This window comes from Kogia breviceps, chromosome 3, assembly GCF_026419965.1.
Source record: "Kogia breviceps isolate mKogBre1 chromosome 3, mKogBre1 haplotype 1, whole genome shotgun sequence".
Taxonomy (NCBI): Eukaryota; Metazoa; Chordata; class Mammalia; order Artiodactyla; family Physeteridae; genus Kogia; species Kogia breviceps.
The window spans coordinates 27086314-27107733 of record NC_081312.1 but is presented as its reverse complement, the minus strand read 5'-3'; the positions used below and the strand labels follow the sequence as shown (position 1 = coordinate 27107733).

General features: G+C 46.3%; 1 protein-coding gene across 4 annotated transcripts in view; it reads left to right on the top strand.

Annotated features, from left to right (window-relative positions):
* The window catches only part of FLVCR2 (FLVCR choline and putative heme transporter 2), a 59517-nt gene that overhangs the window by 33604 nt on the left and 4493 nt on the right, over nt 1-21420 (top strand). For all 4 annotated transcript variants that reach the window (XM_059055862.2, XM_067028059.1, XM_067028058.1 and 1 more), the window contains exons 3-9: nt 64-204; nt 10552-10619; nt 11814-11917; nt 17975-18085; nt 19137-19242; nt 19393-19504; nt 20089-20144. In XM_059055862.2, coding sequence (XP_058911845.1) covers nt 64-204; nt 10552-10619; nt 11814-11917; nt 17975-18085; nt 19137-19242; nt 19393-19504; nt 20089-20144 — 698 coding nt within the window. The remainder of the gene's footprint in view (nt 1-63; nt 205-10551; nt 10620-11813; nt 11918-17974; nt 18086-19136; nt 19243-19392; nt 19505-20088; nt 20145-21420) is intronic.

Here is a 21420-nt window from a genome sequence, read left to right as displayed (position 1 = left end):
TATCAGCTCTGCAGGGTGGGACCATAGGGATTTGCAGTGATCTCTCTGTTTCTTTCCTTTCAGTATTCAAGGAGAAGCCTAAACATCCCCCCAGCAGGGCCCAGTCCCTGAGCTATGCCTTGGCGTCCCCTGATGCTTCATACTTAAGTTCCATCGTCCGACTCTTCAAAAACCTCAACTTTGTGCTGCTTATCATCACCTATGGTAAGATACAGATGTGTCCAGGAGTGTAATGGAACTGGGAGTGTGAGACAAGAGGCCCAATGTGTCTGTGCATCTTACTGTTTCCAAATCCCAAATGTATATGCAAAGTCGTCGTTTAGGGTCAACCAGAAGAGACAGCTCTGTCTCAGGGCCTTCCATTTTGGGTTACCTAGACAACCATTCCTTTCCATAGCAAGTTGTCTGGCAAAATGCCTGATGATCCTCCGAGTCTCATCTCCGTATGACTGCTGTAAAGCAATATTAGGCGACCTTTCCTCTTTTATTGTGCTGTTCCTGGTACATCTTTTTTTTTTTTGTGGTATGCGGGCCTCTCACTGTCGTGGCCTCTCCCGTTGCGGAGCACAGGCTCCGGACGCGCAGGCCCAGCGGCCATGGCTCACGGGCCCACCTGCTCCGCGGCATGTGGGATCATCCCGGACCGGGGCAGTAGGACCCTCAACCACTGTGCCACCAGGGAAGCCCACATCTTAACACTTATCATTAAAAAAAAAAGATAATTTCCAGGTCTGTTTTCCCACTAAACTGGGAACACCCTGAGGGTAGGAATTTATGTCTTTTTATCTTTATAATTCTTCATCAGTGGCCAGCCTGGAGTAGATACTCCAATAGTTATTAAATGAGTGATTGAATGAATGAGTGGATGGATATTTATATGAATTTTGTGACATGAATTACTCTCCAGCCAATCCTTCATCTTGGGACATTGCTCCTTTTTTACCTGAATGCAAGACAACATCCCTCTTTCATTTCATTTTCTTGGCTTTGGTAAGATAAATTTCAATATTCATGCTGGTATATTGGCTTGCCTTTCCAGCAAGGTGTTTGCTGCATCTTCAGTCTAACGTTTAATGAGAATGTTATTCTAGACACGAGCAAGGACAGAACCTCAGGGCATTCCATTAAAGGTGTCTTTACAGATCCACCCAGCTCTGCTGCTATCCAGCCTACCCTTGACCATTTAACCTTCCAGTTTGTTTGATTAAAATCAAGAGTGTATATCATGCTCAGTAACCAGAAGAGGAAAAGAAATGAGATGGGTTGACGTGACTTATTCTTAGTGGAACCCCAGTTGGCTATAACCTCAGGTTTTCTCTAGGCTCACAAACTGTATCCTACAACAATACTAGCATTTACTATGTGCCAAGACTTTTTATATATTATTTTATTTAACTCTCACCACACCAGTGAGAGGTAAATAGTATAATTTTCCCCATTTAACAGATGAGGAAACAAACTCGGAGAGATTAGGTAATAGCTCAAGAATACACAGTTTTCAAAGGGCAGAGCCTGGACTCAAGTACAGATTTGTCAGACTCCAAAGCCTATACTCCTGATCTGTGACTGCCTATGCTCCTTCCTTGAATTGTACTAGGGCTTTACTTTAGGCTTATCAATGCCCTTCACCTGAATTAAAGTGTTTATCTGCTGAGGCATTAGAAAAGAGGTGGTGTCATCCACAGTAGAAAGGCACACCTGGTTTTCAGGCATATGCACAGATTAGGTGACCTCTCATCTGGAATAGTCCCAGGTACCCACGTTAGTCTCCAAGGCCTCTGGTCTCCATTCCTCCCTCTCTCCAGCTTCTCAGTTCTGAGTGTGTCTCTGCATTCATTCACAAAACAAAGAGAAAGTTTCCAACACTTAGGATGGCCAGCTAAAGATATTATGAGTTGCCCATCACTGGGAGGTATTCAAGTGTAGGTGGAACCAACCACTTAGTGGGGATATAGTGGGGAATATCAGGCTATAGATGGATAGTGAAACCTGATGATCTTTGGGTTCCCTTCCAGACTCAGGATTCCACGCCTCTAAGAACTTTCACTTTTCCCTAGAGTTAAACATCTTGAGTGCATCAACCTTTGACCACCATAAACCTTATGGCATCTGACAACAGGGCATTTGAAGCTTACCTTGGAATTCTAGGGCAGATGAGTGCTTAATAAATATCTTCTGTGAACGAGAGTGGTGATGGTGGCAATAAACCAATAGCCGGGCAATGGCCTTATTCCAGAGGCTGTGGTCTTCAGTTCTGGACGCTGTGTATGGCAGGGTCAGGTCACTGACCCATGATAGCAAGAAATAAGAACAAAATATACCAGGAACAATGCTGCTCCTGGTCGCTGTGGCTCAGCTCTGGGCCATGCTTCAGAGGCAAAGCAACTCCTTTTCCTTCTATCTTGTACGGCTGGTTGCTTATATGGTCTTCAATCTGGCAGAGTGGTGTTAATCCTATGGTTTTGGACACTCTTCCTTAATCTGTCTGGTTAAGTGATGGCACAGGAAGTAAATGGGTTAGCGCTTCTGGAATGGTGGAGTTGAGGACCTTGCATCATCTGTTCCTCCATGAAAACAAGAACAACACTGGCAGACATTATCAAAATCAGTTGTTTCAGGGTTCTTAACCAAAGGCTTGAAACAATCCACTGAGCATCTATTCAAGACAAATATCTAAATAACAGCAAAGTAGCAAGCTTTGTGTTTTAACTTGTCCTATTCCGATCCCCTCTTCCAGGCTCTGTGGTAGCCTTGAAAACCAGCAGCCTCCCAGACATGGTAGCTGTGAAAACAAGCAGCCTCCCAGCCACTAGAGGGGGCCAAACAACTTTGGAGCTCCCCCAGAAGTCCCATCCCTAGGTCACTATTTGACTTCTGTGGCAGTTTCCTGCAAAGGCCCCATTCAGAGGATTTGCCTATATTTGACCTGACTCAGAGCTTTCTCAGTGGGAAAGCGCTATTTCCAGGGCATTTGTTGAAAGTGATCACTGTTTAACATCACAGCTGCCTGAGGTAGCAATACCGGTTGGGGTAATCAAGAGGCTGACCAAAGATCTTGAAAGGAAAATCTGGAGAATGAGATGTCCTGGGGGCTTTGGAAAGCTCTGACATATTCGTAGGAATCTAGAAATCCACATGCACATGCAGAATTGTGCACATGCCCAGGAAAGACCCGAGAAAGCCCTAAAGTCTCACCCCTGGCTGAACTTGAGGCTCTGTGTAAGCAGAAAGTGAAGGCTAAGGCAGAGTTGTCACCACCCTGCTGGAGCATCACAGGCAAGTCCCAATGCACACATAGAGGTCCTCAGCAAAGGTGGGAGACTTGTGGGCTTAAAGTATTTAAGGAAATCTCTGTCTAATCCTTAGCTCAAAACTAAGCTAGTGGAGCAGAAACCTCAGTGGCTGCACATGACGAAGAACACAGACTTTACAAAATGAGTCCAGGAAAGTCAGTGAGCAAATAGCAGCAACAGTAACAAATCCTGGGGAAGGAGGAGAATCCAATTTCTAGAGTTGACATTATATTTAAAATGTCCAGTTTCAACAAAAAAATATGAGACATGCAAAGAAACAGGAAAGCAGGGCCCATACACAGTTAGAAAACTGTTCCCGAGGAAGCCCAGAGGTTGGACATAACAGAAAGAGATAGTAGCTCAGCTATTACAAATATATTCAAGAACTAAAGGAAACCAGTGTGTAAAGAATGAAAGACAAGTAGAGAATGGTGTCTCACCAAATAGAGAATATCAAGAAACACAAATCAAAAAGAACCAAATATAAATTCTAGAGTTGAAAATACAATAACTGAAATGAAAAACTCACTAGAAGTCTCAACTAGATTTGAGCTGGCAGAAAAAAGAATCAGTTAACTTGAAGATAGGTCAAATGCAATTATCCTGTCTGGGGAACAGAAAGAAAAAAGAAAGAAGAAAAATGAGCAGATCCTTATAGACCTGTGGGAAACCATCAAGCATACCAACACATGCCTAACAGGAGTCCCAGAAGAAGAGGAGAGAGAAACAGGGTGGAAGTAAATTGGCATTAAATTGAGACGGTGCTAAACTAGAAAAACAGTTCACTTCTGTGCCTCTGGAAGCATTTGACTATGTTGTATATAGATAGAATTAATTAACGTTTTTCTCAAAGGCCTGAGGTGATCCCAGTGAGGAGCTAAACTAATCTGGTTGTTTGTACACATTTCATTATAGTCAGAGGACCACAAGGCTTATTTTTGTGGTAGAGAGTTGGACTTGGTGACAGGGATCTTTGCCAACAAGGAAATGATTCTTAGGCTGAATTACAGATTTGGAAAAACATGTTGTTGAGCCTTTACTGGGTGTCAGGCACCATGTGAAGTGCTTTATATGCATTATCTTATTTAATCTTCAAAAGAAACCCATGAACTAGGTGTTCAACTGCTCCATTTTATACCTAAAAAAACTGAGGCTCTGATTGAGCTCCTTGTCCGTAATTAGACAGCTAGCAAGCAATAGAGCTTAGATATAAACTTCTGTCTGTCTGAGATCAAAGCCTATCTTCCTGACCACTGCACCATTTTGCCTTCCCGTGCAGAAAGGAGCCTCTTGGAGACAGAGCCAGGGGTCTGTTTTCAACCTCACTCGACTGAGTAGCCTCTGGGTCTATCTAGCAGGGGTGGTAGTGGTGTATGTCCTTCCTCAGATTCAGTCCTCAGACCAATGACCTTTCTTCTGAGATGAGGGTCTGGAGTTCTGGGGTTTAGAAGCAGGACCTATCTACACTGACCGGCCATCTTTGGGACTTGGGGATGGTGAGGTTTCATCCGTAGTGCGTCTCTCTAAGGGTTACAGGTCATGTAAAGGCAGTGTTTGGCACTCAGTCCACCTGAGAATCCCTGCTTTCTTCTCCCACTATCTTTGCTCCAGATTAAAAATCCACACACAACCAAATAAACCCTCTATAAATTCAACTAAATCCTTTGAGACCTCCCAGAATGCCTCCCACCTTCCATGCAGTTTCAGATTGAGCTTTGAAGAGGGAAATGGTTCACAGTTTATATATACACACATATAACCATATAATGCATACGTACATTATATAGTATGTATGATGTTCCTATTTTCCTCTGAATTATAAACACTTAAGAGCATGTAGTTGAGAATCAAGCAGTTGATAGTGTTTCATGGTTGTGTTTGCTGGATCTGGGTGGACATGTTTTGGAGTAAGAGCCTTGACTAGGGGACCAGTGAGTTCAAAGTTGGTATGTAAGTAATATAAGTTCTAAGTTTTAGTGTCAGCTCTGCTAATTACTGAGTGTACCACCTTCACCCATCCTGTGCCCATCGTGTGTCTCTCTAAGAACCACTCCTCAGAAAAGAGTAATAACATTTGCTTCCCATTGGAGTTCCCTGGATGGACACGAAAGCTTTGAAAGTAATTGTGAATCAAAACACTGCGTGCAGCCACAATGCTGTTGCGTTGTTAAACTTGCCCATTTCCTACAGTCTTTTTGTTTTTTGAATGAACTAGATTTTGACACGTGGGGGTAGCTCTGGTGCAGCTGGTGGTATGTCCAGTATTGTACTGGTAGTGACGACTTTCCAAGTGCTTCTCCGAGCTGCTGAGTCAGCTGCCCCGAGCTAAGGTGCGGTGATACAGTAAAGGCTTTGGAGGAATTCCAGTGCCGACGCCTCCCCCCCCCCCCACCCCCTGCGGGCTTCTGGCCACACTCTTAGAGGTAGGTTTCATATATAAATTAAGGGCCATCGGCTAAGTTGGAATTTCACGTCCACAACAAATTCTTTTTTAGTATAAACATGTCCCACAACTATTTGAAGCATTCTTATGCTGAAATTCAAATTTAATTGAGTGTGCTGTTTGTTTTTGTTTTTTCCTAACTCTAGCAGCCCAATTTAGAGGGGAGGAGGTACAGAGGCTGGGTTTGTGCTTGATGTTGCTGAAATATCACAGGAATGAGAAACTACCACCTCCGCTAGCAAAATACCCTCCCTATTTTAACATGGCACCGCAGGAAGACACAGGGCAGATTCTCCATGGGTCCACCAGAGCCTGGGGCTGGGCAGGTCCTGTGGTGAGCAGCAGCCATGGGCATGGGGTGGGGTGAAGTAAGAACCTTTCTTTGGCACCCCCTCGGATCTCCCGGCCTTGCTTTCACATGGCTTCCCTAATGTCTTTGCACTGATGGCTAATGGCTGCCCTGGTAAACAGATCGGTGAAAGGCTCCTCTTCTGGAGAGTGTCCTCCAAGGGGTTGCTCTTCCCTATCATCCCCCAGTCTTGCCTCCAGCTATGCTTCTGAAGAATCTATGCAGTGTTCAGCATCTGAATTCAGAGCCTCTACATGTGTCCTGAGGACACCTTTCCTTGGGGCTCTCAAGGGCTTTACACTGCCCGACCTGGGCCTCAGCAGGGGCTTTGTGCCCCCTCAAGATGCTGGCTTCAGGGTGGGTATAAGATCCTTCTGGGATTCCCTGGAGCTTTGCCGAGGTCAGGCTGGCCCTTTAAAAAAAGGGTTTCTGGGCTTCCCTGGTGGCGCAGTGGTTGAGAGAGTCCGCCTGCCTGCCGATGCAGGGGACGCGGGTTCGTGCCCCGGTCCGGGAAGATCCCACATGCCGCGGAGCGGCTGGGCCCGTGAGCCATGGCCGCTGAGCCTGCGCGTCCGGAGCCTGTGCTCCGCAAAGGGAGAGGCCACAACAGTGAGAGGCCCACATACTGCAAAAAAAAAAATTTTTTTTTAATAAAAATAAAAAGAGGGTTTCCTACAAGTTCAGGAAGGACAAAAGGGAAATGAACACAGAGTAACCAGAAACCAGAGGTGGGATCTGGGGTCAGTGTTTCCCACTCTGGCCTGATGATAGAGTCCCCTGGGGTGCTGGGTGGTGTGTGCCTCGATTCCTGCCTCTCTTCTGGAAAGTCAAATTCAGATAATCTGGTCTTGGCCTGGGAATCTGCTTTTCACAAGCATTCCTGGAGATTCTGGTTTGCAGCAGGGTTGAGAACCTCTAAAATAGGTGCACTATGGGTGATTCTTTCTTTTTTTTTTTTTTGCGGTACGCGGGCCTCTCACTGTTGCGACCTCTCCTGTTGCGCAGCACAGGCTCCGGACGCGCAGGCTCAGCGGCCATGGCTCACGGGCCCAGCCGCTCCGCGGCATGTGGGATCTTCCCGGACCGGGGCACGAACCCGTATCCCCTGCATCGGCAGGCGGACTCTCAACCACTGCGCCACCAGGGAAGCCCTGGGGGATTCTCTTGAAGCCCCTTCCCATCCCAGCTGCCTCCATGTTAACCCCAGCCTCTGAGGGCCTGGGCCTGGTCTGTGATCTTCCTATGCCCAAGGCCATTTATCCCCAAGTTTAAGAAATGCCAAGGGTTTTTGTTGTGTTGTTGTTAAAATGCGGATTCCTAGCCCCAATCCAGGGGAATCAGATTTAGTTGGTCCAGGGTGCAGCCCAGGAATCTGCATTTTTAGACTCTGAGGCTTTCTAATGCCACCACCCTTTGAAAAAAATTAGTCTTGACACAGGAGAGAAACTCAGAGTTATGACAAGTCAGTCCCTTCTGCCTTCCTAAAGCTCACCCCCTCAGTGACCTGCACTTCTCCCAGGTGGCTAATACCAGGGGTGACCAGGCCTTTCAGGGGCCATCACATTTCCTCACCTGGCAGGCTTACCTTGTTGGGGATAATCACACCCGAATATAACACAGTCACCTGCATTCCTGTAAGAGATACTTATGCACAGGGCAGAGCACATATTTCATTCCTGCCCTTTAATGTGGACACCGGACCCTTTGGTTTGGGCAGTGGAGTGGACTTGAGCCGTTTAACTGTGTCTGGCAAACTTTGGCAATATGGGAGAGACATCTAGATTCAAGAGAGAGTCAGAATTTCTAATTCCTTTAAGGTTGGACTGTAGACAGATTGGAAAGAACGGTAGCCTTCCAGGGTGAACCCCTGCTCCCCTCCACATCCTCCCTACCTTAGCCCTGATTCTGTCTCCTGTCTGGCTGGGAGTGGGGGATGGTTACTGGTAAACCAAACTAGTCTAGCAGAGCCACTAGGTCTCCAACTTTGAGTCTTATCAGAATTACCTGGAGGGCTTGTTCAAACACAGATTGCCTGAGGAACCCCACTCCCAGTGTCTACAGCAGGAGGTCCGGGTGGGGTCAGGATTTGCATTTCTAACAGGCTGCCAGGGATGCTGATCTGGAAGTGGTTTCTCTTAAACCTTTAAAGCCTCACAAAGCTGCTCAGCCTCAATAGCCCGGGTTAGCCTGATCAGGACTGTTTCTCTCCACATTTTTCAGGTTCAGGAAAGTGCTGGTGTTTGAAGTGGGTTTTTTTTTTTCTCCCAGTCCTCTTGGATAATTTCGCAGTTTCCTGAGGATTCTGCCCTCCTTGTTCATTCCAGGTGGGCACAAGCTGAGCTTGACCTCGTGTATGCCCTGGCCCCTGGCCCCGTTAGGCTGAGGGGCAGGAAGGGGGCTGAGTTCATCCTCCTCCCTGCATGCTCCTTGCCCACACCCGCCCCCATTTCAGGAATGTGTCTCCTTGTGGGCTCTCTTGACCCAGGAATGGAATTTCCAAGTGGCTGGACGTGTGGTATGAAGGTGAGGCGGGTATGCTTGTTGGGTGAGAAGTTGCCAAGAGTCTCAGAGTCCTCCTGACCATGAGTGTGGCAGTTGCAGTCACATTTGGTGACACTTCTGGGTTTGCCGACTGACTGTTGGCCCTGTGCCCCTCAGCAGGTGGCATTGAGCTCAACCTTGTTGCATCCCTGAGGTGAGCTGCTGGGAGAGGCTGGGGCACGAAATTGCCAGTAACCTGAGCTGGGGAAATCACTGAGGATCAGTTCTGGAAGGATATGAAATCAATGGTTTCAGATGGAGGACCTGGAGTCCATAGTCTGGGTTTGAATCGAACCCTGCCTCTTACTACCCTTGTGATGGTGGGAAGGGCAAACCAAACTCCCTTCCCCATTGTGCAGGAGGACTTGACCTTCACTTAACTTTGTATCTCATTCCTCTGCGAACCTGACAAGGGGAGTAAGTCAACTGCATTGAGGCAACATTGCTTCTGATAAGAGTGACCTGTTGTGATATAAATGACTGCAGGTGGACTGGGCGATCTTCTTACCCCTGTTGGGAAGCCATTCTTTGTGCTTCTCTGAGCCCAGTGACTCCACTGGCCTGTCCTTTATGGAGATCCTAGTAGCTATGCCTGTGGATGAGTCACAAGCGATAGTGGCTCCTGGGAGGGGTTAAGCCAGGCTGGGTGCCATACCCACCTTTCTCTGCACTGAGCTGTCACCTCGGGGGCAAAAGAGAATAGCTTCTGAATGGCTCTATGGACTGGGCTTCTGTGGACTGGCTCCAGTGAAGAGGAGCTCCTGCGGCTGCCCTGTCTATGAACTGTGTCCTCTCTTACATGCTGCCAAGTGGACCTAATGTCAGGTGTGCCAGTGGTAGTTGTGTGAGCCTTAAAATTAGTTAAAATTGAAAAGACTCCTGGTGGGCCTTCCAGGGTGACCTCTGTATTTGTTTTTAAAAACTGTGTGCATTTTTCTTACCTACAAAATGGGAATGAGAATATTAGCTACTTTCTAGGATTGTTATGAGAGGATTGTAAGGTGTTTAGATTGTAAGGTGCCTAGTACATGAGTGTATGCTACTGCCATCACCACCACCATTACTGCCATCATCACCGCCATCACCACTACCACCAGCACCATCACCACCACCATCACTGCCATCATCACCGCCATCACCACCACCATCACTACCATCATCACCACCATCATCACTACCACCAGCATCATCATCACCACCATCACCACTACCACCAGCACCATCACCACCATCATCATCACCATCATTATGAAGGGAGGGCAGAAGGCCCTTCTCCTTTGGATCAGCTTCAGTCTCATCTTAGTTACTAAGTCACTGTATGGCTTTTGACAAATAACCTCATCTTCTAAGGACACAGATTCTTACAGTATATGCTAGGTGCTCCATTTATTTCTTGGATGAATCGATAAATTAGGAGAGTCAACTAAATGCTCTTTAGGGTCCTATATGGTTTTGAATATAAGATTTTGTGTGATGTTGAATCTGAGAAAAAAGTTGGAGGGATGTGGAAAGAGGTGAGAATCTACCTGCAGAGGGAGTGTTTTCAGGGGTCAGAGGTCTGGAGCATTCTGGTGAGGGGGGACAGGTCATCAGGAGGAGGTAGAAGGGATCCAGTACTTCTGCTGGCCCCTTAGGTCAGGCCAGCGCTTAAGAGGAATGTAGATGTCTCTGACCTGGGAGTAATACTTTCTGGAGCCTGTGTTTCCAGGACAGGGATAAAGGGATGAGAGGGCAGTGGTGTGTGGCTAAGAAGAGGTTCAAATGGTTAGTTTTGGTTGTTTTGGAGTATTTCTTCTTTGAAACACTACCTCCAGTGGCAACAAGCATGAGGATTTCTGACCTCCCTCACCACTGTGGGGAGAAGCCAGCAATGGCCCCAACAGGAGAATGACCCCTAATGCTGTGTTTCTTCCTCCCTCCTTCAGGTCTGAATGCTGGTGCGTTTTATGCCTTGTCCACTCTGCTGAATCGCATGGTGATCTTGCACTACCCGGTAAGGGCGTTCCCTAAGCTTGCTGGGCCCTGAGAGAAGGAGGTTTCTAGTCTGTCTGGGCAGGAGCTGGGGAGGCAGCGTGGTATGGTGTGTGCTCCCACGATGTGGAGGGAGGTGGCCCTGGGTCTCAGCCCCAGCTCTGGTGGTCCTCAGCTGTGTAATAAGCTGGTGAGTGTCTTCGAGCTGTCATTCTCTTTTCTGTAAAGGAAGCCTAATTGCTTACTGAAAGATTGATTTTAGGATTAGAAAGGAAATAATAAGGTTTATATATGTAAAGCGCATAGCATGGTGCCTGGCAACACAGTAGGTAAACATCTATAGACATAGAATCACATATGAAATAAATTAAGTTGTGAAATGTGGGCAAGGTTTAATTTTAAAGTCTTATTTACTCAGCAGAAAGCATGTTTTAAATGTTTCCAGAACCAGTGAGGGCTGGATACTGGGAATGGGACACTGAGTATCCTGGAGTCAGGATCCCGGGTCCAGCCCTCTTTTGAAAGGTTGAGGGTCTCACGCTTATGGGAGGGGTGAGCCACTGTGGCTGAGCGTTCCAGTGTTGGAGGTTGACAGGTCTGAGTTCAAATCCTGCCTCTGCTCTTAAAAAAGGCCTCATGACCTTGGGCTAGTAGGTTAATTTCACTGTGCCTCAGTGTCTTCATCTGTAAAATGGAGAATTTTGATTAACCTTCTGGTGGGGAATTAGGAGAATTAAATGAGATGATGATATAAAATCATCAGCATGGTGTCTGGCTTTGAATAAGCGCTCAAAAATATATAATTATTATCTTCCTATCTCTTCAACAGTGATAACTGAAAAAAACCTAAGTATGGTGTGTTTGGATATACATAACTCAGTTTTTCCATCTGTGAAATGGGAATAATGATAAAGGTTTGCTATAAGGATTACATTTTTTAAAATCCATCTAAAAGTTGTTTCTAAGGACAGAGTTTGGTTCACCCCAGCATCCAGTATCATGCGCACACGTCCAGGGTTATATTACGTTGGGAGGAGCAATTATTCTAGGATTCTGTCTCCACTGGCAGCTTCTTACAGGCCATCTTGTCCTGATACTTTCCGAGCATTGGCTCTAATGAAGCCGGAGTTACTTGCCCCTTTGCCTTCTGCTGACTGTGCCCTGTCAGATATCTTGTCCCATCACTGAGCAATCACTGGGGCTGTGGTTTCCCCAGGGCGAAGAAGTGAATGCTGGAAGAATCGGCCTGACCATCGTCATTGCGGGAATGCTTGGGGCTATGATCTCAGGCATCTGGCTGGATAGGACCAAAACCTACAAGTAAGTGACTCTTCCTCTTGGACTGAATCGGGGACCCCTGTCTTGAAATGACATATTCATTAGCAACACGGCCCCAAAGATATGGGTGTGGCAGCTGGGGGTCTGAGTGGTCAAGCGGGGAGTTCAAATATATCTTCTCTGAGCCTCAGTTGCACCATTTATAAAATGAGGGAAGCAATGCCTGCCCTGTGGGGATCGTAGGAAGATTAGAGATAGGGGACATGAGGCCTGTCAGAATTCCATCCCCCAAGTAGCTTGTGGAAGGAGCAGAGGAAGGAGAAAATAAATGTGGAAAAGCATCAACAGTTGGACAGTTTGTGGAAACTCACAGAGTGGGGACGAAGAGGTGGTTCCCCTGCCCTGTCCCCATAGCTCCCTCATGGACCCCATGGGGTTAACCAAGGTGCTCTGTGCTTCCAACAATTTACGGTGTTATCTTGCAGTTGCTTCCACTTAATTGGTAAGTATTACGACATGCTTTAGTCCTGATTGCCCAGTGCATTTCTAAGAGCCATGAAGATTTTAGTGGATGTCAGGCTAATCCAGGACTCTTACTAAAAATACAGATGCCTGGGCCCCACCCTCATGGATGCCAATTCAGTAGGGGAATCTGCGTTTATTAAAAAAAAACCTAAAAATAGAACTACCATACGATCCAGCAATCCCACTACTGGGCATATACCCTGAGAAAACCATAATTCAAAACGAGTCATGTACCAAAATGTTCATTGCAGCTCTATTTACAATAGCCAGGACATGGAAGCAACCTAAGTGTCCATCGTCAGATGAATGGATAAAGAAGATATGGCACATAAATACAATGGAATATTACTCAGCCATAAAAAGAAACAAAACTGAGTTATTTGTAATGAGGTGGATAGACCTGGAGTGTGTCATACAGAGTGAAGTAAGTCAGAAGGAAAAAAACAAATACCATATGCTAACACATATATATGGAATCTAAGAAAAAAAAAAAAGGTCATGAAGAACCTAGGGGTAAGACGGGAATAAAGACACAGACCTACTAGAGAATGGACTTGAGGATATGGGAAAGGGGAAGGGTAAGCTGCGACAAAGTGAGAGAGTGGCATGGACATACATACACTACCAAACGTAAAATAGATAGCTAGTGGGAAGCAGGTGCCTAGCACAGGGAGATCAGCTCAGTGATTTGTGACCACCTAGAGGGGTCGGATAGGGAGGGTGGGAGGGAGGGAGATGCAAGAGGGAAGAGATATGGGAACATATGTATAACTGATTCACTTTGTTATAAAGCAGAAACTAACACACCATTGTAAAGCAATTATACTCCAATGAAGATGTTAAAAAAAAAAAATCAACCCAGATGTCTCAATTCAGTAGCCAGCCTTGGGGAAAATGCTCTGGAAACAGAGGCCCAACTTATGTCTTTCCTGTGCTCCGCATCCACTGGGCACTCAATTAATGCTGGCCAGTAGGGCAGCTGCCAGGCCAGGGTTGTCCTGCTCTGGGGCAGATCAGCATTCTGGGCTGCTTTGTCAAGGCCTCCAAAGTTCCCAGTGTCTGGAGGCAACAGACAGTGGCAGACCTGTTCTCTGCCACACAGATCCTCTTCTTTGAGGCTCGGGTCAGACCAGGGCCCTCTCTGTCTGCCTTTGTCAAAGGCCAACCCTGGGGGTGTGGCTGCCTGGCTGGACACGAGACGAGGAGCCCAGCTGGGCTTAATTACTGCTGGTGGAGCTGGGCTGCCGCCTCGTCTTTGCCATATGTCAGTTGCTTGCTTTGGGTAGTGAGGACTGGCCACTTCTGAACCAGGGCACAGCAACGTGCCCTTTTCTGGGCTTCCTGTGTGGCAGGAGAAGGGAGGGATTGGAATGTTGTCTGGGTGGGGCTGTGGGCAGCCAGATGATTCAGGTGAACTCGAAAATATGGTGAAAATGCAGTGAAAGGGCTGGGGAGGACACTGCAGAATCCTGGTGCCACCAGTTCCTAGTGTCGCTTGATGTCTGCATCCTGCAGTCAGCATGGGACAGTCTTCTCCCTGCTCTACTGCTTAGGCAGAGAAAGGGTGAGAGAGCTCTATCATCTGGTCATTTTGGTGCCAGTTTCCTTGTCCCTGAGCCTCCCAGATTTGTCCTGTTTGGTTTGGAGGCTGGAAATTGGATGGTCAGGTCCCTTTATCTCTGGCTGAGACTACAGTTTTGTAGACAGGCTAGTGGTTTAAGAAGAAGCTATATGTAAACAAATACGGGAAAGATGAGCTTGTGGGGTCAGTGAGGGAGATGGGTGTCCGTGGAGTTGGGTTCTGCGGAGGGGGAGGGACTGGATGTGGGGAGCAGGGATGAAGCTCCTCTGCCCTCAGCAGCTGCTTTGAGGACCCAGGAGGGAAGGGCATCCTTCAGAGGCTGTTGGTCTTTTCCAAAGATGCAGCCCCATCCTGTGTTAGTATTCCTGTGTGTGGGAGTAGAGGGAGCACAGGTTTGAAATCCCACCTCTGGGTTTGAATCTTAGCTGTGCACTTCCTGGGCAGGTGACTTTGGACAAGTAACTTGACTGGTCTGAGCTCAGTTTCCTCACTTGTCATATTAGGGAGAGTCATACATCTCTTTTTTTCCTTACCAGTTTTATTGAGATATAATTGACATACAGCATTGTATAAGTTTGAGGTACACAGCATAATGATTTGATTACATACATCATGAAATGATGGTCACGATAAGTTTAGTGAACATCCATCATCATATATAGATACAAAATTAAAGAAATAGAAAAAAATTTCATGATGAGGACCCTTAGGATTTTTTTTGTTTTCATCCTCTTTTATTTATTTATTATTATTACTATTTTTTAACGTCTTTATTGGAGTATAATTGCTTTACAGTGGTGTGTTAGTTTCTGCTTTACAACAAAGTGAATCAGTTATACATATACATATGTTCCCATTATCTCTTCCCTCTTGCATCTCCCTCCCTCCCACCCTCCCTATCCCACCCCTCTAGGTGGTCACAAACCACCTAGCTGATCTCCCTGTACCATGCGGCTGCTTCCCACTAGACCCTTAGGATTTAATCTCAACAACTTGCATGTATAACATGCAGCAATGTTCATTATATTTATCATATTGTACATTACATCCCTAGTACTTACTTATCTTATAACTGGAAGTTTGTACATTTTGACTGCTTTCGTCCAATTCTCCCTCCCCCTACCCCATCCCCACCTCTGGTAACCACAAATCTGGTCTCTTTTTCTATGAGTTTACATGCTTGTTTGTGTTTGAAGTATTATTGACCTACTACACTGTTAGTTCCTATACACAACATAGTGATTTGATGTTTCTATACATTTCAAAATGATCCCCAAGATAAATCTAATTTGGATCTGTCACCATACAAAGAGATTACATAGTTATTGACTGTATTCCCTACACCATACATTTCATTCCTTCGACTCATTTATTTTCTAACTGAAAGTTTGTACCTCTTAATCTCTCTCACCTGTTTCTTTCCTCACCCCCATTCCCTCCCCTCTGGCAACCATCTATTTGTTTTCTGTATCGTGACTCTGTATCTGTTTTGTTTGTTCATTTGTTTTGCTTTTTAGATTCCACAGATAAATGATATTATATAGTATTTGTCTTTCTCTGTCTAAATTATTTCACTTAGTGTAATATCATCTAGGTTCCATACATGTCATTGCAAATGGCAAGATTTCATTCTTTTTTATGGCTGAAATATATGTATATGTACCACATCTTCTTTATCCATTTGTCTGTTGATGGGTACTTAGGTTGCTTACATATCTTGGCTATTGTACATAATGCTACAATGAATATAGGGGTAGTACATATATCTTTTTGAATGAGTGTTTTCATTTTCTTGGGATAAATGCTCAGGAGTGAAATTGCTGGATCATCTGGGTGTTCTATTTTAAAATTTTTCTGAGGAATCGCCATACTGTTTTCCATAGTGGCTGCACCAATTTATATTCCCACCAGCAGTTCACGAGGGTTCCCTTTTTCATGTACTTGTTGGCCATCTTTATGTCTTCTTTTGGAAAATGTCTATTCAGATCCTCTGCCCCCTTTTTAATTGGGTTGTTTGTTTTTTGATGTTGAGTTGTATTAGTTCTTTGTGTATCTTGGATATTAACCCCTTATCAGATATGTCTTCTCCCATTCAATAGCTGGCCTTTTAATTTTGTTGATAGTTTCCTTTGCTGTGCAGAAGCTTTTTAGTTTGATGTAGTCCCATTTGTTTGTTTTTTTGCTTCTGTTTCCCTTATATCAAAAAAATTACTGGGATTCCCTGGTGGCACAGTGGTTGAGAATCTGCCTGCTAATGCAGGGGACACGGGTTCGAGCCCTGGTCTGGGAAGATCCCACATGCCGTGGAGTAACTAGGCCCGTGAGCCACAACTATTGAGCCTGCGCATCTGGAGCCTGTGCTCCGCAACAAGAGAGGCCGTGATAGTGAGAGGCCCATGCACCGCGATGAAGAGTGGCCCCCGCTTGCCACAGCTAGAGAAAGCCCTCACACAGAAATGAAGACCCAACACAGCAAAAATAAATAAATAAAATTTATAAACTCCTACCCCCAACATCTTCTTTAAAAAAAAAAAATTACTAATACTGATGTCCAACAGTATACTGCCTATATTTTCTTCTAGAATTTTGTGGTTTCAGGTCTTAAATTAAATGTAAGTCTAATCCATTTTGACTTTATTTTTCTGTATGGTGTGAGAGAGTAGTTGAGTTTGATTCTTTTGTGTATAGCCGTCCAGTTTTCCCAACCATTCATTGAAGAGTCTGTCTTTTCCCCATTGTATGTTCTTGCCTCCTTTGTCATAGGTTAATTGCTCACATAAATGTAGTTTCATTTTTGAATTGCTATTCAGTTCCATTGATCTGCGTCTGTTTTGTGCCAGTACCATACTGTTTTGATTACTATAGCTTTGTAGTATAGTTTGAAATCTGGGCGAACTGCTATCTCTAGTTTTGTTCTACTTCCTCAAGATTGTTTTGGCTATTTGGGGTCTTTTGTATTTCCATACAAATTTTAGAATTATTTGTTCTAAATCTGTGAAAAAATTCATTAGTGTTTTGGTAGGAATTGCATTGAATCTGCTGATTATCTTGGATTAGGTTGTTTATTTGAGATTTTTTTTTGTTTCCAGAGACAGGCTTGCGTCGCTATAAACTTGCTTCTTAGAACTGCTTTTCCTGTGTCCCATATATTTTATTATTTAATTAATTTTTTTGACTTGAAATATTTTTTATTTTATAAACATCTGTGTTTAAAAATAGATGAACCCTGCTCACAATTTTTATCCTGGACCCAAGACACAGCACATAAAGTTCACAGGGAGATGGTGGGGCTCAGGAGCAGGTGGAGTGCCTGGGGCTGTGCCGAGTCTCAAGACAACAGGTGCAAAGGTGATGAGGAGTGAACAGACAGGCACACCTGCTCAACAGTCTAAGGCCAGGTCCCAGGCTACCTCCGGGACTGGAGAAGTTTATGGGTGAGAGGCTGACTCTGGTACCTCATGAGCATAGCTGCACCCTAAAATCTCAACCCCTCTCCTGCCCCATACTTCTCCCCAGCTGTGGCCCTTATGGATGGGGCTTCTCAGGCCATAGAATCCTAACCCTTCCCTATTTGTTTTTTCAGTGGGGGAGGAGGAGAGGCAAGGGTTATGCCTTCTTGCTTGTGGGTAGGACGTGACAAGTCCAGGTGCGGTGTGATCTTGTTGAGAGGGTTTTGCAGGAGAACACACGTGCTGCAAGATGACTTCATACTGTCCTGGTCTTACCCTTTGTATCTCTGACCACAGTGTGGTCATTGGTCCGATGTCCATCAACCTCATGGACAGAAAATTCTATGAGAGCAAATAGCTCACAGAAATGGGCTTGGCATGCAGCCGGTGCACAATAGATAGAAGGTGGGACGGAGGGAGAGAGAGAGGAAGGAAGGAGGGAGGGAAGGAAGGAAGGAATGGAAGGAAGGGAGGGAGAGAGGGAGGGAAAGATCCTGTTAAAGTCCGCAGTATATGACTCAACTTCGTTGCCTCTGCTTGTAGGGAGACAACTTTGGTGGTCTATATCATGACTCTGGTGGGCATGGTGGTTTACACATTGACCTTGAACCTGGGACACCTGTGGGTAGTGTTCATCACGGCTGGTGCAATGGGGTAAGTTTCACCTCTAACCTGCTTAACTGGAAAGCTCCACCCATGGTTCCTGAGCTGCCAACATCCTAGGAAGTAATAGGTATCCCTCTGCTGCCTTCTCACTGACCTCCTGAAGTGTGGAAATGATGGCCAGAGGTCATGTTCACTTGTAACACTTTGAAAGCCCACCTGGGACTTCCAGGCCCATCCATGCTGTTGGAATGGCCTGTCCTTCACAGATCTCTGGGAGGCTAGGAAATATATGGAGTCTTTATTAGCTCTGCCTGGGACAGCATGGCCTCAGAGAAAGTGCACAGGGCTGGGAATCAGAAAGTGCGGGTCCTGGGCTTCCCTGGTGGCGCAGTGGTTGAGAATCCGCCTGCCGATGCAGGGGACACGGGTTCGTGCCCCAGTCCGGGAAGATCCCACATGCCGCGGAGCGGCTGGGCCCGTGAGCCATGGCCGCTGAGCCTGCGCGTCCGGAGCCTGTGCTCCGCAACGGGAGAGGCTACAACAGTGAGAGGCCCGTGTACCGCAAAAAAAAAAAAAAAAAGAAAAAGAAAGTGCGGGTCCTGATCTCAGTTTTGCTGTTAACTATCTGTTAGACCACAGGCACCTCCCTTAATCACTCTGAGACTCAGTTTCTTCATCGGTAATTTAAGATGAGTGGCCTGCCTTGCGGAGTTGTTGGAAAGAATGAGATAGCGGATGTGAAAGCATCAGGAAGTGTGGTGCTGGTGTAAGAGATCAGAGCTGGAATTTTCTAGACTTGTTGTATGAGAAAGTGTAGGAAAGGGTACCTCTTCCACAGGGGTCTCTACTCAGCTTCATCTCCCACTTATTTTCCTGTGGGCACTACGTGTGTCTCTGTGTGTGTGTGTGTGTGTGTGTGTGTGTGTGTGTGTGTGTGTGTGTAATGGCTGCATAGGGGATGGCCTGATTTTCAAGGGCCTGACATGTCTTGATGGGAAGAAAGAGAATAGGAAAAGGAGCTGTAGGGCAGGAGATAGGCTCCCTTTTCTCCTTGTTCCGCAAGTTCTCCATCACCTTGTTTCTGTGATCTGGGCTTCAGCTTCTTTATGACTGGCTACCTCCCGCTGGGATTTGAGTTTGCTGTGGAGCTGACTTACCCAGAATCAGAAGGCATGTCGTCTGGCCTCCTCAACGTGTCTTCCCAGGTAGGCCTCTCATTTCGTGGTGGCCCCAGAGCCGTGGCTCTTTGTTCCCTGCTGGGCTTGTCCGGTGCAGACACTACATTATGGCAGCTCAGCTCCCCCGTGGGCTGGTTGGCTGGCCCCTTGTTTCCAGTCTTCTCTGTGCCTTTGCAGGTATTCGGGATCATCTTCACCATCTCCCAGGGCCAGATTATCGACAACTATGGAACCAGGCATGGGAACATCTTCCTGTGTGTGTTCCTCACCCTTGGAGCAGTCCTTACTGGTGAGTCAGGGCCTCAGGACAACATGATGCTCTGACTGCTCATGGGTTTCGGCTGTTGGCAGTTTGGCACCCAGTACCTTGATTGATCATACAATTGGGTGTTCATGTGCAGCAGGGTAGACGAGAGGGCTCGTTAGGAAGTCTTTGGGGAGGCATTAGCATATTTTGTTGGAATGAGCTTGGGTTTTGGCCCCAAAAGACCCTTGTTTGAATCCTAGACTGTGACACCGACCTCCATAGCTGTTTGACCTTGGGCAAGTGGACCCACTTCTGGGAGCCCCACTTTCCTAATCTGTAGAATGGGGATTGTTGTGAGGATTGGAGCAATATGTGCAAACTCCCTGCAAATATCAGGGATCCATAAATGAAGGGCAGTGTCATAACTGGCTTCTGCCTGTCAGGGACAGCAGTGGTCCCCAGGCTTATCAAGGCTGACCGGACCTCCAGATCTCTGGAATATCTGAAGGAGGTGGGATACCTGTGGCCCTTAGGAGAGTGAGGGCTCCCCCTCGTGGATGAACATGACCATTGCTCTGCTTGATAACTGTCTCTTTTGCCCTTCCCTCTGCAATCCTGGACCTCAGCATTCATTCGGGCAGATCTCCGGAGGCAGAAAGCAAACAAAGAAACTCCTGAGAATGTGAGTATGTGGGGGAGCTGCTGGGCTGAGATCCGGGTCCCGGCTTTGCTGAGGCTGCGGCAGCAGGGGTGGGGGGGTGCTCCCAGAGTGACTGGGTGGCTGTGAGGGCAACTCGGCATCACGCACGCAGCTCCTTGGGAGCTGCCTCCGCCCTGCTTTTCTGCTGCCCTGTCTGGGCTCTTCTCCCGCTTCCTTCCCTTCTCCTGGCCTCCCTGCTCTGGTCCCCAGAGCTCCTCACTGTGTCACAGTCTGCTGAGCAGCACCCGCCTGCCCCCGAGATCCTGAGACACGTCCTCAGGCCCTGGGTCCTCTCCTTTCAGCCTGGGGTTGGTGACTGGAGAGGAAAGGTGGCCACCTGGGGCCCCCATTCTGTCATGGTGGTGGTGACCTCGAGACAGTGGCCCTCTTGGCATGTGACAGCCCCCCAGGCAGTGCCATGGGGATAGAGGGACCGGGGCCAATGGGTTGCCATCAGGACTGTAAAAGGACAAGTCAGGAAGCAGGAGTTGATGGTGATGGAAGGGGAGAGGACCAGGAGTTTGATCTAGAACAGAAAAGTGTTTCCCATAGCTCTAATTGGCTGGGGAGTATTTTAACCAAAGTGTTAGGTGTCAGATCTGAGCCAGGATGAAAGAAATTTCAGCTTTAAGAGCGTAGTAGGGTTTTCTTCAAAAACAGAACAAAACACCCAAAACTTATTACAGAGGTAATACATATTCTGTAAAAAAATACAGAAAGGTGTACAAAATTTAAAAGTCATCCTGTAATAGCATCAGCTAGAGATGAGATGCTGTTTTTTTACATTTTCTTATGCCTGTCTGTGTCCACATATGATATATACATATAGAGATATGTATGTATTTTTTAAACAAAAGTGGAATCTTGTTCTGTGCTGTTTTACTTGTTGCGAGTGCTTTATCAGGTCATTAGTCTCTTACAACATACTTTTAATGACCGCACAGTGTTCTAATGACCGCACATGGATAAACATGATTTGTTTAACAGTTTTCCTGTCCAGGAACATTAAGGTTGTTTCTGATTGTTGTTATAAATGATACTGTGATTAATGTCCTGGAGCTGAATCTTTGGACACGTTCTTAAGCACAGTATTTCCCCGAGAAATGCATCAGTGGTCATGCCCATTTTTAAGCTTTGATGTGTATTGCCATGCTGTCCTCTAGACAGGTACTGTCAGTGCTACCAATGCTCAGTGCTCTCGCAGTGTATGAGGCCAACACTGAGTATTTATCATTTTTTAAAATCTTTGCCAATTTTC